This window comes from Trichosurus vulpecula, chromosome 7 (assembly GCF_011100635.1).
Source record: "Trichosurus vulpecula isolate mTriVul1 chromosome 7, mTriVul1.pri, whole genome shotgun sequence".
NCBI classification, from domain to species: Eukaryota; Metazoa; Chordata; class Mammalia; order Diprotodontia; family Phalangeridae; genus Trichosurus; species Trichosurus vulpecula.
In genome coordinates this window covers 27,138,129-27,159,572 of record NC_050579.1, presented here as the reverse complement: position 1 = coordinate 27,159,572, position 21,444 = coordinate 27,138,129, and the positions used below count along the sequence as shown (strand labels likewise).

At 42.1% G+C, this 21,444-nt stretch overlaps 1 protein-coding gene across 1 annotated transcript in view; it reads right to left on the bottom strand.

Moving 5' to 3' along the window:
• GALNT17 (polypeptide N-acetylgalactosaminyltransferase 17) overlaps positions 1–21,444 on the bottom strand; it is a 315,475-nt gene that overhangs the window by 109,078 nt on the left and 184,953 nt on the right. Inside the window, 1 exon segment of the mRNA XM_036768136.1 lies at positions 240–357. Coding sequence (XP_036624031.1) covers positions 240–357 — 118 coding nt within the window.

Below are 21,444 nucleotides of genomic sequence, written 5' to 3'. Positions count from 1 at the left end.
CTCTCTCAGATCCAGCTTAGTCATTGGTATGCTTGTGCCAAGTCACTTATTCACCCTCAGCCACATCCATAAAATAACTACATTATGAAGACAGCGCAAAGATAAATGAGTACATTGGAAGTAAGAGCATTGTATGAATGTCCCAGTTTATCAAAGCAATGATGGTGTCAGGATTAAATTGTGGAAAAGGAACTTAAAATTAAAATTAAAACACCAGGAGAAGAAACCACTTCACAGACCTTGATTCCAAGTTCTATATTCTCTCCTCCGTACACATCCATCCCTGGGTCCAGGAGGCCTATTTCTCCAAAGAATTTCCTGTTGACCACAAAGGAACACCCGATCATTGCTGGAGTCCTGCAGGAGAGAAAAAAGAGACACTGAGCTTGTTTTCAATAACAGATGATGCATGTTCCCGAAAAGAGAGGTGGCCCATGGTGCACAGGTTATGAACTTAGAGGTGAAAGGTCTCTTAGAGTCCAATAGGTATGACTGCCTCACTTTACATATGGAGAAACTGAGGCCCATAGAGTTTAAGTAACTTCCCCAGCATCACAAATAACTCTTTCCACTGCACCCCTGCCTCTCCAGGACTCAGTTCCTTCCTCTGTAAAATGAGGTGAGATTAAATTATTTCTACATCTCTTTTCAGTTTTGATCAAGCCAAGACTCCTTAAAATAGCCCTGGTGTCTACAGGCCCAGTTCTGTCTTGGCTTGACCCAGGCTTTGACTGGATATTCCAGACCACATTGGTCTCTTTGTTATTCACACAACTTCCTATGATGGCCTCTGTAGGATGGACTGAGAGTCAGGAGACCTTGGTCTGAAAACTGGCTTTGCTATTACTTTGCTCTGCAAGCTCAGGCAAGTCATTCTCCCTAAACCCCAATCTCATCTTCTGTAAAATGAAGCAGTGAGTTTATAGCAGCTCTTTATATGGGGGCAAAGAATTGGAAATTGAGGGGATGACCATCGATTGGGGAATGACTGCACAAGCTGCAGTATATGAATGTAGTAGAATACTATTGTGGTATAAATAACGATGAACAGGCGGACTTCAGAAAAACCTGGAAAGATTTATATGAACTGATGCTAAGTGAAGTGAGCAGAACCAGGAGAACCCTGTACACAGTAACAGCTACAGTGTGCAATGACTAACTTTTATAGACTTGGCTCTTCTCAGAAATGCAAGGATCTAAGACAACTCCAAAAGACTCATGATAGAAAATGCTATCCACATAGAACTGTGGACTCTGAATGCAGATGGAAGCACACTATTTTCTCCCCTTTTATTTTGTTGTTTTGTTTCTTCTTTCTCGTGGTTCCTCCCATTGGTTCTAATTCTTCTTTGCGGCATGACTAATCTGAAAATATTTAATATGAATGCATGAGCAGAGCCTATATCAGACTGCACGCCATCTTAGGGAGGTGGAGAAATTTTGAAACTCAAAATCTTATGGAAATGAATGTTAAAAACTAAAAATAAAGTAATTAATTTAAAAGAAAAAGAAATGAAGTAGTGAGATCACTCTTAATGGAGTCTTAGTGTGGAGGCTAGATGGCCACTTGTGGAAGATTCTGGTTGACCTTAGAGGTCCCTTCTTTTATATTCTGAGATCCCATCACTAGAAAATCTCTGAGGTCACTTCCAGCTCTAAAATTCATTGGATATATAATAGAACTCACATTCTATTAGGAATGTAATGAAAGCTGATTCAACAGGGAAGCCACAGTCAATTGACTCCTCAGTCAGGGCAAAGAAAGCCGGAGTGTGGTGAGAGCCCCAGAGAGAGAGAGGGGAAGGCTAGATATACTTTGAGTGGAACATGCCCATGAGAACCACAGACAATGGATGCCTAGAGACCCCTGAGAGAAAGGGGCAATTCACTGAAGGTAATGTGCTGATTTTGAGAGGGGGAAAGGCTAGTAACCCAGGAGAAATGCCTCTAACCCCTATGACTATGAAGTAACCTGGATCTCTCAAAGTAAGACATTTCTATTACCAAATCATAGATTTTAGACCTTAAAAGGACATTTAGAATTCATCTGGATGAGGAGGTAAGGATTTAGGTTTTTGGCTTTTGGTTTTCCATTTCGATAATTGAGCCAAATACTTCTCATGAAGCCCTAACACATACTCAAAAAGATGAGGCTTGGAATGGATGGTGGGCAGGCATGAAATAGCGAATGATTTTTGATGTGGGATAGCTATCAGTCAACAAAAATTTACAAAGCACCTACTATATGCCAAGCACTGTGCTATGCTCTGAAAATACAGAAATGAAAATAACAGGATTTTGCCTTAAGGAGGTGACATTCTACTCAGGGAGCCAAATTTAGGGGTATCAAAGACAAAAGGTAGACAGCCTCTGCCCTCAAGGAGCCTACGTTCTATGAGGAGTCTTTTACTTTTTTGCATGTCCTGGACCCCCCAGACAGACAGACTGGTGAAGCCCATGGACCTCTTCCCAGAAAATGGATTTTAAATAAATAAATAGAATAGAATACAAAGGAAACCAATTGGTTTTTTTTTGAAGTTCACAAAATGCAGGCTAAGAACCCATTTACTATAGGGATAAATCATTAAATTTGGTCAGCAGAGAGGCAACAGAATATAGGAGAGAATGCTTCATTTTGATTCAGGAAGAGCTGGATTTCAATCCTGTCTCAAACACTAGTTGTTTAATCATTACCAAGTAACAGCCTACTAAGCCTCAGTGTCCTCATCTGTAAAATGTACTAAAAAGTCTCTAAGGTTCCTTCCATCACATATGTAGATATATGATTTCATGATCCTAAAAAGGAAGAAAAAAGTCTCCCTTACAGTGCTGGGTGTATTGATAACACAAGCAAAAATACATTATCAATACGCTAGGGAAGACCAACAAGTAGTGGAATCAGTAAAAGCTTCCTGGAAGAGGTGAGCTCCGAAGGGTTGCCAGGAGGCAGAGGAGAGAAAGGAGGACATTCCAGGCTTAGTATCTTAGGGCCCTCGATGAGAGCTGGAAGGGATGCCAAAGGCCATATAGTCCAACTCCTTCATTTTACAGATAAGAAAACTGACACTGGGGGGGCGGAGCCAAGATGGCAGCTGGAAAGCAGGGACTTGTGTGAGCTTCCCCCCAAGTCCCTCCAAACACTTATAAAAATGGCTCTGAACAAATTCTAGAACTGCAGAACCCACGAAATAGCAGAGGGAAGCAGGGCTCCAGCCCAGGACAGCCTGAATGGTAGTGGGGTAAGGTCTACCGCACAGAGCTGGGAGCAGAGCCCAGTGGGAACTGCACTTGGACCAACCAGACTGGGAGCTGGGCAGAACAGGCCCTAGCACCCTGAATCAGTGAGCTGTGGCAGTTACCAGACTTCTCAACCCACAAACACCAAAGACAACAGAGAAGGTTAGTGGAAAAAGTGTGGGGACAGAGTGAAAGGAGTTCAAGGTTGGGCCACCACACTGGAGGCAGCAGAGGTGGTGCAGCTACAGAACTACAGCTGCAGTTGCTTCTGGCCCCAGGCCCACCTGCTGGGAGGAATTAAGTGGCAGATCCTACCAGGAGTGCAGACCCTGCTTGGATCTGAGTCAGATCTGGGTTGGTGGTTCTTGGGGGAGGAGGAGCACTGGTGTGGCAGAGCTTGCTGTGTAGAAAAAGCTCTGAAAACAACAGCACAGCCCCTCAAGCTTGGGACAAAGTGTTCTCTACTCTACAAGCAGTCATACTCTGATGAAAAACTCAAGGGTCAAGTAGTTGGCTGGGAACATGGCCAGGCAGCAAAAATGGACTCAGATTCAGACTCAGACTTTGGAATCTTTCTTTGGTGACAAAGAAGACCAAAACATACAGCCAGAAGAAGTCAACTAAGTCAAAGAGCCTACATCAAAAGCCTCCAAGAAAATCATGAACTGGTCTCAGGCCATGAAAGAGCTCAAAAAGGATTTAGAAAAGCAAGTTAGAAAACTAGAGAAAAAATGGGGAAGAGAAACAATAGTGATGCAAGAAAACCATGAAAAACAAGTCAATGACTTGCTAAAGGAGACCCAAAAAAATGCTGAAGAAAATAACACCTTAAAAAATAGACTAACTCAAATGGCAAAAGAGCTCCAAAAAACCAATGAGGAGAAGAATGCCTTGACAGGCAGAATTAGCCAAATGGAAAAGGAGGTCCAAAAGACCACTGAAGAAAATACTACCTTAAAAATGAGATTGGAGCAAGTGGAAGCTAGTGACTTTATAGGAAATCAAGATATTATAAAACAGAACCAAAGGGTGGAAGATAATGTGAAATATCTCATTGGAAAAGCCACTGACCTAGAAAATAGATCCAGGAGAGATAATTTAAAAATAATTGGACTACCTGAAAGCCATGATCAAAAAAAGAGCCTAGATATCATCTTTCCAGAAATGATCAAGGAGAACTGCCCTGATATTCTAGAGCCAGAGGGTGTGTTGGCAAACAAAATGGGCTCTTAGCACTCAGCTCAACCAAGTGCCCTTGAAGAGTTTGGCCTTTGTTTCTTTGATTAGATTTGAGAGTCCTTGGTGACCTCCTTGCCTCAGGGGAGGCCTAGTTTACACATGAGTATGAGTGACATGCTTGGGACATCAGAGGCTTTTATACCACGTGGGTTTAAGTTGCCTCTTTGTGATGATTCTAGGTCACATAGGTGAGTTGCATGTGTGACTCACCCTTGATCCTGAAAAAGATATAAAACCAGGGTTTGGTTTTCTCTTTTTTGGAGCTCTTACCCACAGCAGTGGTAGTACAAGTGACTCTGGGCCAGCCCTTGTCATGAGCTCCCAGGCTGAACTTAGATGTTGGCAACTATGAGTTGTATTTGGTCTATCTGTCAATATCTGTAATTTGTTTGTATTTTGCTCTGAAGTTCAGGGTGCTGGCTTTTCCCCCTGAACTAAGTGAATGATGTCTGTATGCTGGATTAAAGTAAGCTTGTCAACCCCTTAACGTTGCTTTCCTTAGTAAAGCAGATCAAAAGAAGCTGGGCTTTTGCAGCATGCTGGTAGTGTTCTTGTTGTTCTGCTTGTGTTGGTTTTTCTGCTACCTGGATTGTTGAAACAGAGGGTAAAATAGAAATTGAAAGAATCCACAGATTGCCTCATGAAAAAGATCCCCAAAAGAAGACTCCTAGGAGCATTGTTGCCAAATTCCAGAGCTCCCAGATCAAGGAGAAAATACTGCAAGCAACCAGAAAGAAACAATTTGAGTATTGTGGAAACATAATCAGAATAACACAAGATCTACCAGCTTCTACATTAAGGGATCGAAGGGCTTGGAATATGATATTCCAGAGGTCAATGGAGCTAGGATTAAAATTAAGAATCATCTACCCAGCAAAACTGAGTATCATGCTCCAAGGCAAAATATGGATTTTCAATAAAATAGAAGACTTTCAAGCTTTCTCAGTGAAAAGACCAGAGCTGAATAGAAAATTTGACTTTCAAACACAAGAATCAAGAGAAGCACGAAAAGGTAAAAAAGAAAGAGAAATCACAAGGGACTTACTAAAGTTGAACTGTTTTGTTTACATTCCTACATGGAAAGATGATGTATATAATTCATGAGACCACAGCATTAGGGTAGCTGAAGGGAATATACACATATAATATTTTATATTATATATAGACAGAGGTCACAGGATGAGTTGAATATGAAGGGATGATATCTAAAAATTAAAATCAAATTAAGGGATGAGGGAGGAATATATTGAGAGAGGGAGAAAGGGAGAGGTAGAATGGGGTAAATTATCTCACATAAAAATGGGAAGAAAAAGCAGTTCTGTAGGAAGGAAAGAGGGGGCATGTTGGGGGAATGAGTGAATCTTGCTCTCATCGGAATTGACCTGAGGAGGGAATAACAAACACACTCAATTGGGTATCTTACCCCACAGGAAAGAAGGAGGAAGGAGACAAAAAAGGTGGGATGATGTAAGGGAGGGCAGACAGGGGGAGGAGGTAATCAAAAGCAAACACTTTAGAATAGGGACAGGGTTAAAGGAGAAAATTGAATAAAGGGGGATAGGATAGGAAGGAGCAAAATATAGTTAGTCATTCACAGCATGAGTATTGTGGAAAGGTTTTACATAATGACACACATGTGGCCTATGTTGAATTGCTGGCCTTCTTAGGGAGGGTGGGTGGGGAGGGAAGAAGGGAGAATATTTGGAACTCAAAGTTTTAAAAGCAGATGCTCAAAAAAAATTTTTTGCATGCAGCTAGGAAATAAGATATACAGGCAATGGGGCATAGAAATCTATCTTGCTCTACAAGAAAGTAAGGGAAAAGGGGATGGGGGGAGTGGGGTGACAGAAGGGAGGGTTGACTGGGGAATGGGGCAATCAGAATATATGCCATCTTGGATGGGGGGGAGGGTAGAAATGGGGAGAAAATTTGTAATTCAAACTCTTGTGAAAATCAATGCTGAAAACTAAAAATATTAAATAAATAAATAAAAATTACATGCTCAAAAAAAAAAAAAGAAAAGAAAACTGAGGCTGGAGACTATTCAGTGATTTGCCTAAGGTTAGAAAGACCATGAAAAGGTACAGAAACTAGAACAGGTATTCATGGGTCACAATGGAAAAAGAAAGCAAACTTAAGCTATGGACCTGGGAGGGGGAGGGCTGATATTAATCAATTAATCAACATTTAGTTGCATCTGACTCTTCATGACCCCATTTGGGATTTTCTTGGCAGATACTGGAGTTGTTTGCCATTTCCTTCTCCAGCTCATTTGACACATGAGGAAACTGAGGCAAACAGGGTTAAGTGACTTGCCCAGGGTCACAGAGCTAGGAAGCGTCTGAGATGAGATTGGAACTCAGGTCCTCCTGACTACAGGGCTGTTGCTTGATCCATGGTGCCACCTGCTGTATGCCAGGCACTACTCCAGCCACTAGAAATACAAGGACAAAGAATGAATCACCTTGAAAGGTGTTGTTGAATGTAAACTGGTTGAAAGGAGTCTAAATTTTAGTGGTCCTGCTTTCCCAGCTCCTCAACCAGCCACCCCACACCATTACTAGCAACTCCTTTTTGAGATTCCTTTCTATTTACTATGGATGTATCTTCTGTGAACAAAGTAGTTTGGATGGCATCTTCCCCATTAGAATGTCAGTTACTTGTGAGCAGGGACTATGTTTTCGCCTTTGTTTATATTTCTAGCTCTTAGCACAGTGCCTGGCACAGAATGGACGCTTAATAAATATATGTTGACTGATTCACATGACCAGGGAGAGTAATGCTTAGTGGTTGCTCTTAATCCTATAAGCTAATCAAGAAACCAGGGGCAGGTCTTCCCCCAATCCCAGAGACAGAGAGCCCTGGGCCATGGGAGGCAAACTATTGGCCCATAATCACTGAGAATATTAAGGCCATTTTCTGAGCTCCAGAGGTAGACTGAGGAAGCCTCTAACCTTGCCTAGCTAGAGCTCCTAGTTCTCACTTGGTTTGATATTTGAACAATAGCACTGAAAACACCCCAAGTCTGGCCAAGTTCCACCATCTGGGTAGAGGGAACCTGAACTTTCCCCATGTTCCCGTGGGTTTCATGGCTCAGCACTGTGGGCGGTGATGCTGCCGTCAGAGCTTCCATCCCAGCCTCCCTTGGTGCTGCCTGAGTCACCAAGAAAACAGCATCCGAGATATCTCCTCCTGGCCTCCCCTAAAGCCTTGACAACTGGCGTGTACCAGGGACAGAGGTGATGAGATGAAGGAAAAAGAAGCCTTCATTCTGGAACTGTAAAATGTCAGCCCAGCACAGAAGGGCCCAGGCTGTGGAAAAACACCCAAGGCACATGTATAAGAGGATCTGAGAATGAGTGGGGAGCAAAACTCGGCTTGGGAAGGCTTGGGGGCAGCCTGCAGAATCAGTGGAGGATGCTGAAGGCGGCTGTGCTTGCAACCCCAGTGCTGGCTTAGACTTCCAGAGAATGAGCATCGACCATGCTTTGCCACTGGAAATTTTGCTGCATTTGGATCCAGTCCCTGGAAGTGTTCTTTGCAGCTCAGATCTTGTGCTATTCTGATGTGTTTGTGGATCATGAGTCCTCTGCAGTCCTCAGTGACTCTTTTTGCCAAATAGAGTGAAGGAAAACCAGAGGACCACAGATTGGTTAGCATCACTCAGCTAGCAACTTTCTGAGGCAGGATTTGAACCCAAGACTTCCTTATTCCAAGTCCAATGCCCTAAACATTAACCCATCCCACTTTAAACCCAAATCTGCATCATTTTATGTTCAACTCTTTGGCACAAATCACAACTGGAAAGGAAATGGAGAAATGAGACACAGTGGGGCGTAAGGATAGTTCCAAAGGTTATGTGGAAAGGAGAACATATTTTTGACTCAAGTGGCCCACGATCTAAGATGCCTGGGGCTGAGGTTTTGGTTTTCTAGTTATTAAATTTGCCATTTAAATGATGAGTTTAATAATCACCAATGAACTCCAGAATTCTAAGATACCAAAAAAATTATATATGCAATGGTGAATTTCTATTGCATATACTTTAGTGTATGTTAAATTTAACAAGATTGTAACCAAACCGCTCCTTCTGTGTCCCCTTCAGAACATCTTTTTGTGTTCTTCTGTGTATTTTTGTGTTTTATTGATGCCCACCCTTTTCTGCATTTGTTGCCTCCTTGGGCCTGCCTTTGTAGCAAATGAACATTATTGGCCACATATGAACATGTCTGTCTTATCTGTAGCTCCAGCTCATTGCCAAGATGTGGGCAGCAGGCTTCATCCACAGAATCTGAAGCCAGATCAGTCACTGCACTGACCAGAGTGCCTCTCACTAAGTTTCCAGGAAGCCTAAAATTATAACGCAATTTCCTTGTACTCGCATAAAGCAAATTTGCCTAGAAAATCAACCCTGGGTTCATCTTTCATCACCAAGTGAGTGACCCAAGGTAACATCCCTCCTAATTCTTTCACTGACTACCATCTCTCCCTTCCACACACAAGTACAAATACTTTTAGTAAGCCTGTACAGCCTGGCCCCAAGGACTAACATGTTCCCCTGCCAGCCTCCAGACTCCCTTCTGGGAAAACCAAAGGGCAAAGCAGGAGTAGTCCTCCCCCACCCCTAGCTGTCGCCACGGCTAGGACCATCTAGCTGCTTACCTCAAGCCATCAGTCAGCAAGGATTTATTAATTGCCCACACACACACACACATACACACACACATTAAATACATAAAGAATAAATCCAAAAGAAGTCATTGGTCATTAGGGAGAAAGAGCACTAGCAGTTCAGTGGTTGAGAGGAATGGAGAACAAGGTATGGTGTGGATAAGTGGTGGTTGTTATTTAGGCATTTCAGTCTCATCCTCCTCTTGATGACTCCATTTGGGGTTTTCTTGGCAGAGATACTGGAGTGGTTTGCCATTCCCTTCTCTAGCTCATTTGGCAGATGAGGAAATGGAGGCAAACAGAATAAAGTGATTTACCCAGGGTCACACAGCTTTAGTGCCTGAGGCCAGATTTGATCTCCCATCTTCCTGACTCTAAGCCCAGCATTCTATCCACTGGGCCACCCAACTGCCCAGTATAGTGACCTCCAACTCAAACAGAAATAGGGTCACTAAACCAGGGAATTAAACTGCATACAAATGAGGAATATTGACTTGGGAAAATCACAAATTAATATTAACTATTCTATTGTATTTGTAATTTTTTTCCAAACATTTCCTAATTACATTGTAATCCGGTTGGCAACACTCATTGCTGGGTATGTGTTTGCCACTTCCAGTGTAGAAAAAAGGGGGTGTTTGAGGGGTATCTTGAAGGAAGTAAGAGATTCTATGAGGCAGAAGAGAGGAGAAAGTCCATTCTAGCTTGGCCAGCACAACAACATGGAGATAAGAGACAGGGGGATGTAAACAGAGAGGAATTCACTTTCAATGGTCAGCCTGGTGAGAGAAGGGAAGAAATGTACAAAAAGGCTAGAGAGGTAAGTTGGGGGTACCATAGGGCGACTGCCTCCTATTTCCTGACAACAGTAAATTGGGACTTCATTTTCTGCTGATGTCTCTTGTTTGGGCAGACCCTCCCGTGCCTCTAGTGAAGTATAGATAGCAATTGTTTCTGTTCTGGCCAGAAACCCTAAGGGCTTTCTCCTCCCAGATTGATTTTTTTTTCTTGAATAGGTAAAAGAGACCATTTTTTGCCTCATTTCTTACTTAGCCTTACTTAATGCCTGAATGGGTACTGCCTCAGACAAACTGAGACCTGTTAAAGACCTTAACTTGAAAAGGCCAAAGTCCCCCATTGCATCCTGGGCCATCTCCAGTCCTCCTGATCTATACCTTGACACTGGACCCAGATGGCTCCAGAGGAGAAAGTGAGGCTGGTGACTGCACAGCCCAGCCTTGCTTCAATCCAATTCACTTGCAAGTCATGGTATCACTTCCCTGATGTCATGGTCCTCTTAGAGAAGGAAGGACAGACAGCAAGTGAAGTAGAGAAGACAGGCACACTCTCTCATTCCTAGTCAAAGATTTCAATACAGTCTCCATTCTAGGATGAGAAGCACCACTGGTACCTAAATCTGCAATTCCTCTGCCCCACCCCTGGTCCAACAACCAGCATTGGTGGAAACAACTCATTTCAAAATCAACTGAATATGATAACAGTGCTCACCTCGCTCTAAGAGCTCCATTATCAAGGAAGAACAACGGGAATTAAAGATAATTACTTTTTATTATTGCTGTTCTTTACACATTATTTACGGGACGTGGTTGAAATGTTCTAATGCCGAATAAAGCAGAGGAAGAGAAATAAAAGCGAGCAAAGTTGGGCAGCCACTAGAAGTGTCATTAAGAATCACTCCTATTTATTCATTTCTTGATTCATTCAACAATCATTTCGTTCATTCAATAATTGCTTCCTTCCCCAACAATTTCATTCATTCATCAACACCTACTTATTGTTAACTACCTACTACTACATGCAGAATACTATATCCAGGTGCTGGCGACCCACAGATAAGAAGCACAATCTATAATAAGGCAAGCTGTTCTAGCATCTAGTCCAAGATAATCCCTATTTTGCAGATATGGAAAGTGACTGATCACTTGAGTAAATGGTGGAGCCAGGGCTGGAACCCAGGCCCAATAACTGCTTCAGCCATATTGGCTCTCCATCTGGCTGTGGGCTTCAAGGGGCTTCAGTCCATCATCAAGTCCTGTCCCTTTAAACTCCACTCCATTTCTTACCTCCATCCCCTTCTCTCCAGTCAGAGGGCCCTTATTGCCACTCAACAATCCAACAACTATTAAGGCCTCTTAATGGGTCTCTCTCGCCTCCATTCACCTTTCATGCCACTACCCACATCAAAGGTCTGACAAGGTCCTTCTCTCATTCAAGAAGCTTCAGCAGCTCTCTATTAAGTAGAAAATAAATACAAATTTGTTCACCTGGCTTTTCATGATACAAGCCCAATCCACTTTCCTATTCTTATTTCACACAACTCTTCTTTATACATCTAGTGCCTCAACTGAACAACTAGCTATTCCTTGAATTTGTTTCCCACCTCCATGCAGTTGCAGAGGCTGTGCCTGAAATGTCTTCTCTCCTTATCTTTCTTTCAGAATCCTTAATCTTCCTTCAAGGCTCAGCTAAGGTGCCACTTCCTGGAGGATCCTAGCTAAAAGTGTTCTCTCCCATCTCAAATTTTACTGGAGCATTCTTTCTGGTTTTCTGCTTTATACCCCCCTCCCCAGATTCCATTTCATATTATAAGTATCATTTCATATCTTGTAATTCCCCTAGTAGAATGTAAGCACTTTGAGGGTAAATTCTATTATATGCCATTTACATAGTACTTTATTAAGGTTTGTAAAGTGCTTTTTATCAATATTGATCATCTTCTTTGACAGTCACACAAACTCGGTGAGGCAAGCACTGCATATATTATTATCCCCATGAGAAAAATGAGATCCAGAGAGGGTAATAAACTGGACCAGGGTCACATAAGTAAGTATCCTGGGGACAATTTGAATTCAAGATTTTTTTTCTGATTCCAAGCCCAGTACTCTATCCATTAGGCCCTATTTAAGCTAAGCTTTGTATCCCCATCATCTTGTCGTGGAATCTAATCCATGGTAGATGCTAAATAAATATCTGATGACTATAAGAATAAAGTAATCTGTCTGCATTGTGGAAGATGAAGAATATCAAACCTGAAGCAATAAGTGAATTGAACAGCTAGGCAGTGCAGTGTACAAGACCTGGGCAAGTCACTTAAGCTCTGTCTGTCTCAGGTTCCTCATCTGTAAAATGGGGGTATTAATGGTACCTCTGTTACAGGATTGTCGTGAGTGTTAAATGAGATAGTATTTAGAAAAGTGCTTTGCAAATATTTAAGCACCATATAAACGCATAATAATTATATATAAGATATGCTAGGTGTTCTTCTCATTACTACTACTATTACTCGACATTTGGGCATTTACTCACAAGCCAATGAAGATAAATACATTTTAGGGGTTGGGGAAGGCTAAGTATATAAGTACATGGTTGGTGTGAAGACTAGGGAGAGTTCGTATGGGGGGGGGGTCCGCTTTCATTTTTAACATAACTACTTCTGCTAAAACGTGATATCTTTTGTTCTTACATCACTCACATTTCTCAATATGTCCCTCATGGGTGGAATTAGAAAGAGGAAAACAAACAGCTTAGCAAAACTAACCAACATATTGAGAAAAGATGAGCTTATCTACAATGTTCTACATCCATAGTTCCCCATCTCTGCAAAGAAACCAGGGGTAGGAGCCTTCTCATATCTCTTTTGTGTAGCCAAGATTTCACAGCATTCATTATCAATTTTTATTATTACTGTTTTTAGTGGTTGTTCTTTCCATTTATACTGTTGTGGCCGTGTGTGTGTGTGTGAATATTGCTGTGTTTTAAGAGGAATGTGGTAAATACATAAAAGTATGGGAAGTCTTATATAAACTGATGCAAAGTAAAGAAAGCAGAAGCAGTAAAAAATATGTGTAGTTTATATATATATATACACATATGTATTATATATAGACATATCTGTATTATATATATGTGTAATATATGCACATATGTATATGTGTAAGTATATACGTGTATATTATATATATATGTAGAACCAGTAAAAATACATATTGTTTATTATATATACTCATACGTATATTTTTTACTGGTTCTACTTTATTCACTTTGCATCAGTTTATATGTCTTCCTATACTTTTCTGTATTCACCACATTCCTCTTAAAACACAGTAATAGTTCATTACTTTCTTGGACTACAACTATTTGAGACTTTCAAAGCATCCCCTAAACTGAACAGGAGGAGGGAGGAGACGTTTACTAAGCATCTACTACCTCCCAGGCATTTCACAATGGGAAGCATTTCACAGACATCTCATTTGAGCCTCACAACAACTCTGGGAGGTGGATGCTATTATCATCTTCATTTTAAAGTTGAAGAAATGGAGGCAGACAAAGGTTAAGTGGCCAGCCCAAGGTCACCAGGGAGTGTCAGAATTGGGATTTGGAGCCCAGCTGCCTGGTCGCTGCTTGGGTGATCAGAGTGATCACTCTCTCCCCAAATAGGAAAAAATGAGGGATTATGACACTTCAGGGACCATTTTTGCTTCCTCTTCATTTAAAAGCACACAGACTTTGGGCCCAAATTTGAGGCAGATGAAAGGTGGCCAATGGATGATGGGGACGTAGGATTTGGGAATCCTGTTTACTATACTTCTATACTGAATGCTGGACCAAGACTCAGAAGGCCCTGAGTTTTGATTCCTAATTTAGACACTGGGTGACCCTAGGTAAGTTATGTAAAGCCTCTGAGTTTCAGTTTCTTCATCTATAAAAGAAAGGGGTTGAACTCATTGACATCAGAGGGAAGGAAGGAAGGAGGGAGGGTGGGAGAGAAGAAAGAAGAAAGGAAGGAAAGAAGGAAGGAATGATGGGAGGGAGGGAGGGAGGGAGGGAGGAAAGGGAGAAGGAAGGCGGAGAGGAGGAAAAAAGGGAGGGAGGAAAGAAACAGGAAAGGAGGAAAGAGGGAAGGAAAGGAGGGAGGGAGAGGAGGAAGAGGGGAAACACAGAAAAAAGAGGGAAAGGGGGAGGGAAAGGGAGACTGAGGCATTCAAAATTGATTGCAGCTGAGATTCTTTTTCTGTTATGAGGCAAGTGGGACTCACTTCAAGATTTCTCGTTGTTGCCGGAGACCAGGATAGATTTTTCCCAGAGATGTTGGCCAGCTTGCCTGGAATTCTCCACTGGCACAGAACAGCTATTTAACAGGGAGAGCCTTGACCGCCTCTGCTCTACATCAAGATGTACAAAGCAAGAAGTGATGTTTTCTGTCAAATTCAGGATCTGGGGCTCAAATCTCTTGCAAATACATTCCAACCCCAGGCCAACAGTCCTCCTATTTAATGAAGGACACACTGGCTTTCACTGCACAGAAGGGGAAGGGGTTATTCCGTCTACAAAAATAAGGAAAAGCTTCCTTCATTGGAACCGGGATGCTTCATCACAAAGAGTTTCCCAGCTCACTGTAAAACCCAGGCAAATATAAAAGAGATTGAATTACATTTGATTCCATTAAAATCACTTTAAGTCAACAATCTTTGTTGAGCACCTACTATATACACAACACTTTGTTAGGAAATGGGGACATAAATTCAGAAATTAAAAGGGTGTTTGCCCTCAAGGAGCTTCTATTCTGTTGGGGATAGGAGTAGGGTATAGGATCCACTGCCCCTGGGCACAGGCTGGCACTTGAAGATGCTCTCCTCTAAAGTTCAGCTCCTACATTCAGACCTTCCCTGATCCCCTCAGTCATCTGGATTTTCTTCTTCCTCCCTCGACTTGTATATATCTTTTGTATTTACTTACTTTTATACACATTGTTCCTACCCTTCACCTACTCCCACTCCCAGGATGTAAGCCTTTTGAGGGCAGGATCTTTTTATGTTTCTCTTTTTATATCAACAGGACTTAGCAACATGGTTCAGTGGAAAGAGTGAATTTGGGTCAAAGGCCCCAGGAAAGGTGACTTAAATCTGGGGCTCTTAACCCAGGGTCCACCGACCCCCAAGTGATCCTTGCAGAGATTTCAGGGCATTCATGACCTTGGATGGGAAAAACAATTCCATCTTTATTTTCACTAATCTCAAATTGAAATTTAGCATTTCCTTCGATTTCTTAAAAGTATTATCATTTTAAGAAGGGGTCCGTAGACCTCACCAGATGCCCAAAGGTGTCCATGACAAGTTAAGAATTCCTGTATTCGATGGTCTGTGAAGTCTTTTCAATCACAGAAATAGGATCTTATGAGCTTGTGCCCTTGAGGAAATCACTTCACCTCTTTTTGCCTTAGTTTCCTCACCTGTAAAAGGAGGGGGAGGACTAGATGGCATCTGACATCCTTTACTGCTAGGTGGCATTGCTGATAGAATGCTGAGCCTAGAGGCAGGAACACCTGCATCCCAATCTGGCCTCAGACACCAGCTGGACAAGGCAGTTAACGTTCCTTTACTTGTTTCTGCTTCTTTAAAATGGGAGAAATGATAGCAGCTGCCACTCAGGGGTATTGTGAGTATGAAATGTGATAATAGATGTAAATTGGTTTTAACAGTGGCTGGCATATATGTTAAGTATTATTATTATTATTATTATTACTGAGGCAGCTAGGTGGTGCAGTGGGTAGATAGCCAGGTTTGAAGTCAGAAAGACTCTTCTTCCAGAATTCAAATCCAGCCTCTGATACCCTGACCCTGGGCAAGTCACTTAACCCTGTTTGCCTCAGTTTTCTCATCTGTAAAATGAACCAGAGAAGGAAATAGCAACCCAGTCCAGGATCTCTGACAAGATAATCCCAAACGGGACGATGAATAATTGAACTTGACTGAAAACTGACTGAACATGACTATTACTACCAACTAGCAGAATGCCTAGCACATAGTAAACAATAAATGCTTGTAGAATGAATGGATTTTACTGAGGGGGGCACACAACATGTAAATACAAGCAAAATACAGTGTGTTGTTCAAAATGTATACACATTTCATCAGCTCATAACTCTGTAATATCTTTTCTTTTTCAGAAAATAAACATTACCTTTATTAATAACCTAAGTGTATGCACATTTTTGGGGGGACACACATTTGAGGGGCAGCCAGCATATAAAAAATAATATAGCTAAGTTAGTGCAGATAATGAATCTCGTCGAGTGGTCGCGTGTCTTTGAACTCATGCTTTTGAAAAATTATAATAATATAAAATATAGTCATTAGTTCCAGCCCAACAGAAACATGCATTGCAAATTCAAATAATGGGACTGCTTCCTGAGAGTCATTCTTTGCATTAATAAAGGCCTGGTGGTACAATATTGTTTCAAGAGATAGTGAGCAGCACTACCCTAGAAAGGAAGGAGAGGCTTTCGGAAGAGGCCATCCATCTGATGCTCCAAGGGATGCTTTAGAAGGGCAGAAGAAGGAGGAAAGAGAAGGCGGTGGGAATTCAGGGGAAGGGCCATGGGCTCTTTTCTTTCATGGTCTAAGCTCACTCAGGGCCTGTTGGGGTTTGCAAAGTACCTCGGTAACCCCCACCCACTTCATCTCTCTATCAAGTTCCCTCCCATAAGTCATTTTCCAGGCATAATATTATTTGTTCTTTTCGTAATCACATTTTCTTTAGGACTTTTAAACTCCTATCTGCCAATTTCATTATGTTTGACATTTTATTTCCCCTAACCAGAATTATCATTAATAATTCACTGGCACATCCTGGGGAATTCTAGTGTTCCTCTAGTTAAAGTGTTCCAGCTTTTATAAAGTGACTTAAAAAAAACTGTAAAAAAGGTTTTAGAAGTAGGTTCTGAAAATACCTTTATAAAGAGAGCTGGCCTCTGAGCCAGGAAGACCTGAGTGCAAAACCTTCCCTCTGACAGATCCTGGCTGTGGGATTCTAGGAAATCACTTGACTTCTCAGTTCCCTGGGAAACCGTCCAAGATGTAGGGAAGGTACCAACCTGCATCTATAGAGGATCCTCACCTGAAGCTCCCACTCCTAGTGAAATTATAGGTTTAGACTAAAGTAAGATTACCTGGCCTCCTGCAGCCTCAAGTTTCAATGGAGAAGAGTAATAATAAATAATAATAATAAATCTGGGCTGGGGGAATTTTTAAAAGCACCAATCAAGGCAGTGATGGCAGGCAGAAAAAACCTGGGGGATTGAGATCAGGTACTGAAGACAAGCTTAGCTTTCTTTGCGGTTGTGTTTAGGCTCATTCTTGATAGTGGCATTCAAGAATTCCATCCAATGAGAACCATGGGGTGCTTAATAATCACACCTTTCTGGGCCCCAGTGTCCTCCTCTGAACAAGGAGAGCTGGACTTGATGGACGCTAGGGTCCCTTCCAGGCCTATATCTATGATCTTAGGGTCCTAATTCACTTAACTGCCCTGTGAATCAGTTTCCTTGGAGATGGACTAGAGTCCCTCCTAGCTCAGATACTATGATCTCTTTCCATTTATCCTGTCAGCTACTAGGGTTATCTCAAGGAAGTTTTCTTAGTCTAAGGAAGATGAGCTTACATCCCCACCACTTTCATTCAATTATGAAAAATCATTTATTTTATCTGCTTATAACACTTTGCTAAACATTCAACTTGAAGCTTTTTTCTGTGGGTCATGGGCTCCTATGGCAGAAAGGGGAAGCTTATGGCCCTCTTCTCAGAATTAAGTTTCTAAGTAAGTGAAGGAAATGCTAAATTTTACTTAGAGATTATTGACAATAAAGATGTAATTTTTTGCCCCATCCAGGACCCCCTGGAATCTGTCCATGGACCCTTGGATCTCAGGTTAAGAACCTTCAAAGAATGAGAGCAGAAGAGGGAATTGTCTTGGGACCATTTTATTCTGAACACAAGAAGGGAGAAGCAAGTGAATGATAGATAGATAGACAGACAGACAGACAGATAGATAGATAGATATACAGCATTTTCAAGTTTACAAAATGACTTGTATGCATTAAGTCCTTTGGGACTCAACTATACCAAAACAAGTTATTTGTTATTTGTTCTTGTTGTTCAGTCATTTCATTTTTGTCTGAAAACCCCCATTTGGGGTTTTCTTGGCAGAGATACTGGGGCGGTTTGCTATTTCCTTCTCTGGCTCATTTGACAGATGAGAAAACTGAGGCAAACAAGTCAAGCGACTTGCTCAGGGTCACACAGCTGGTAAGTGTCTGAGGCCATGTTTGAGCTCATGAAGATGAGTCTTCCTGACTTCAGGTCAGGGTGCTCTATCTCCTGGTCCACCTAGTTGCCCATAATTTGTTATTAACTCCTGTTTTACAGATGGGGGAAACCAAGGCACAGGAAGATGAAGTGATTTCCCAGGGTCCCATGGCTCATGTCAGAGGCAGAATTGCTGCTTTTTCTGACCCCGAGTCTGGCGCTCTTCTTATTGTGCCAACAAGGCCTCCCAGGTAGGGATCCTTGTTAACCTGATCTTGTTAACCCTGAGCAAAAGAGACTGGCTCTTGATAGATAAATTTATTTGTGCCAGATTTCCAGTTGTTTCCCTTCACAACTCCCATGGCTGAAGAGGGAAAAAATAAAACAAAGCCCAGCATCTATTTCCTGGCTTAGGCTTGAGAAAGTCAAACAATTTGGAATGAAATCACGGGTCAGTTGCCTTAAAAAATGTTTATAAGCTTTTAAGCTTTCAAATGGAAATGGAAAGAAGCTGGAAAGCTTCTGAAAGCACACAGCTCTTTGAGCCTGCGTGTGAAAGCCAAAAAAAAGGGGAATCAGTAGCTAGCAGGCAATCCTCCTTCCCCAAGTGCCCCTGGACTGGTTTTCTCAACTGGGAAAAGACTGTTCTAGTCGCTTGACTGACGTGTGGTAACTGTCCTAAGAGCCAGAGAAAAAGTTGGTCTTTGGGATGCTATTTCACTCATTCATTCAACAAACCCACTATGTGCACAGCAAACATGGAAGCTGCCATGACGGGGTTGGGCTAAAGGGCTAAATGAGGAACAATATTTATATATCTTAATTTCTGTGACTTCAGAAACTGTAGGAAGTGGGTAAGGGGGCAAATATTTTGGTGCTGGGGAGATCTCACAGAACTAGATTTCTGGCACACTTGGAGTCTCCCTGGTGTCCCAAAGAACTACTTCTCCATCCCTAAAAACAAAGAAACTAAGAATTGTAAGGGGCCTTCAAGGTCATCATGTCCAACCTACCTGAACCAGACTCCACTCTCCAATAGCCTCAATGAGTGAGTCATTCAGGCTGCACTTGAGGCTCGGTCATGAAGAAAGCCCCATGACTGACTGCCCAAGGCAGCTCCTTCTAACTTCAGAAAGCTAGGTAATTATCATGAAGCTTTTCCTCCCCCTTCCTAGTTCTGTTGCCTGGGGCTGCACAGTCAGTCAGTTAAGACATGTCTATTAAGTGTTTACTATTTGCCAGGCACCATGCTAAGCATTGTAGACAGAGAGAAAGACAAAAACAACCTCTGATCTCAAGAAGCTCACGATCGAAGGGGGGGGGGGGTGACAATATGCAAGCGATTATGTACAAACAGGACACATAAGGATAAATCAGAGGCAATCCCAGAGGCACAGTGCCTTTCCAACCCCTTCTCAAGAAGTCCTACAATTAGCAGCTAGGTGGATACAGGCCTGAATATAGGATATAGGATACTGGATACAGATACAGGACTGGACCGGGAATGGAGAAGAGCTGGGTTCAAATCTAGCCTTAAATGCTTACTGGCTAGGTGATTCCAAGTAAGTCACTAAATCTCTGTCTGCCTCAGTTATTTTTATCTGAAAAATGGGAATAATACTAGCAGCGTCCTCCCAGGATTGTTGTGAGGATAAAATGAGATATTTGTAAAGTACTTTGTAATCCTTAAAGCAATATATAAATGCTGCTATTATTGTTGATTGTTATTTTTAGGGTTTGGAGCATTAATCCTCTAAGAGTTCTCCTATAAAATGCAATTTTTCTGGCACAGGCAGTATATTTAGCTGTATCAGCTACAAATATTTTCAGTGTCCATTTCTTTACCCACTCACTAAGCAGCTTCAAATGATTTGGCTCCCTTAATTTCCCAGAACTGCCATAGCAATCATCTGTCACTTTGGGTTTTCCCTACTCCCTGGGTACTGCAGGAAACGTCTCCAGGGCACTGCATTCCCCAAACACTGGCCTGACCCTTCACCTGCTTTTCTTCCTGGCAGTTCCCTATTGTCCTGATGAACTGGCTGCACATAGCAGTATCCTAACTCTGTGTTCTGGGCTTTCTCCTCTTTTGGACACTCAATAGGGAGGGGGTGTGGTACAGTGGGCAGAGTGCTAGATTTGGAGTAAAAGAAGCTGGGTTCAGGGCAGCTAGGTGGCATGGTGAGCAGAGCACTGGCCCTAGAGTCAGGAGGACCTGAGTTCAAATCTGGCCTCAGACACTTGACACACTTACTAGTGGTGCGACCTTGGGTAAGTCACTTAACCCCATTTGCCCTGCCTTCCCTCCTCCAAAAAAAAAAAAGAAAGAAGAAGCTGGGTTCGAATCCTGCTCTGCCAATGTGCTGTGTGACCTTGGGCAAGTTCCTCCCTTTTCTTACCTAAAAATTGTGATCTCTCCAGCCTCTAAATCCTATGATTCTGTGCGCTACCTTGAATTGGGATTTTTCCTTGTAGAGGGTCATATCCTGTCTCCTTAGCTAGACTATAAGCTATCTGAGGGCAGGAACCACATCCCAAATTCCATGACAGATACACTCATGGACCTGGTGCCAAGAGGATCTGTATTCACATCCTGTTTCAGCAATTAGATCTGTGGGCCTAGGGAAATCACTTAACCCTATGGGAGCCTCAGTTTATTTGTTTGTAAAATAAGGATTATAATAGCCCCTACCTCAGAGAGTTCTTGGGAGAATAAAAGGAAGAAATCTATGCAAAAGGTTTTGCAGACTCTAAAGTCTGTGTAAACAGACTGCACCCCAGTACCCAGCAGAGGGCCTTGAACTCAATTCAATCCATATGTCCATATTTATCAAGCATATTAAATATTTTTTAAATTGACTTAACCAATCAACAAGATTTTATTAAATACTTGCTATGCATAGCCCAAGCAATGTGCTGAGTATGGAGATAAGAATACAAAAAAAAATGAGACAATGCCTGCCCTCCAGAAGCTTATATTCTAACATCCAACTCACCCAGATATTCACAGATCAGTATATACTGGGAAGAGAGAGAAAGGGAGGGAGGGAGGGAGAGAGAGAGGGAGAGAGAGAGAGAGAGAAAGAGAAAGAGAGAGAGAGAACAGAGACAAGAGAGACAGAGGCAGCAGAAAGGGACACAGTGATATAGAGACCCAGAGACAGAAATAGAGAGTGATAGAGACAAGGGAGAC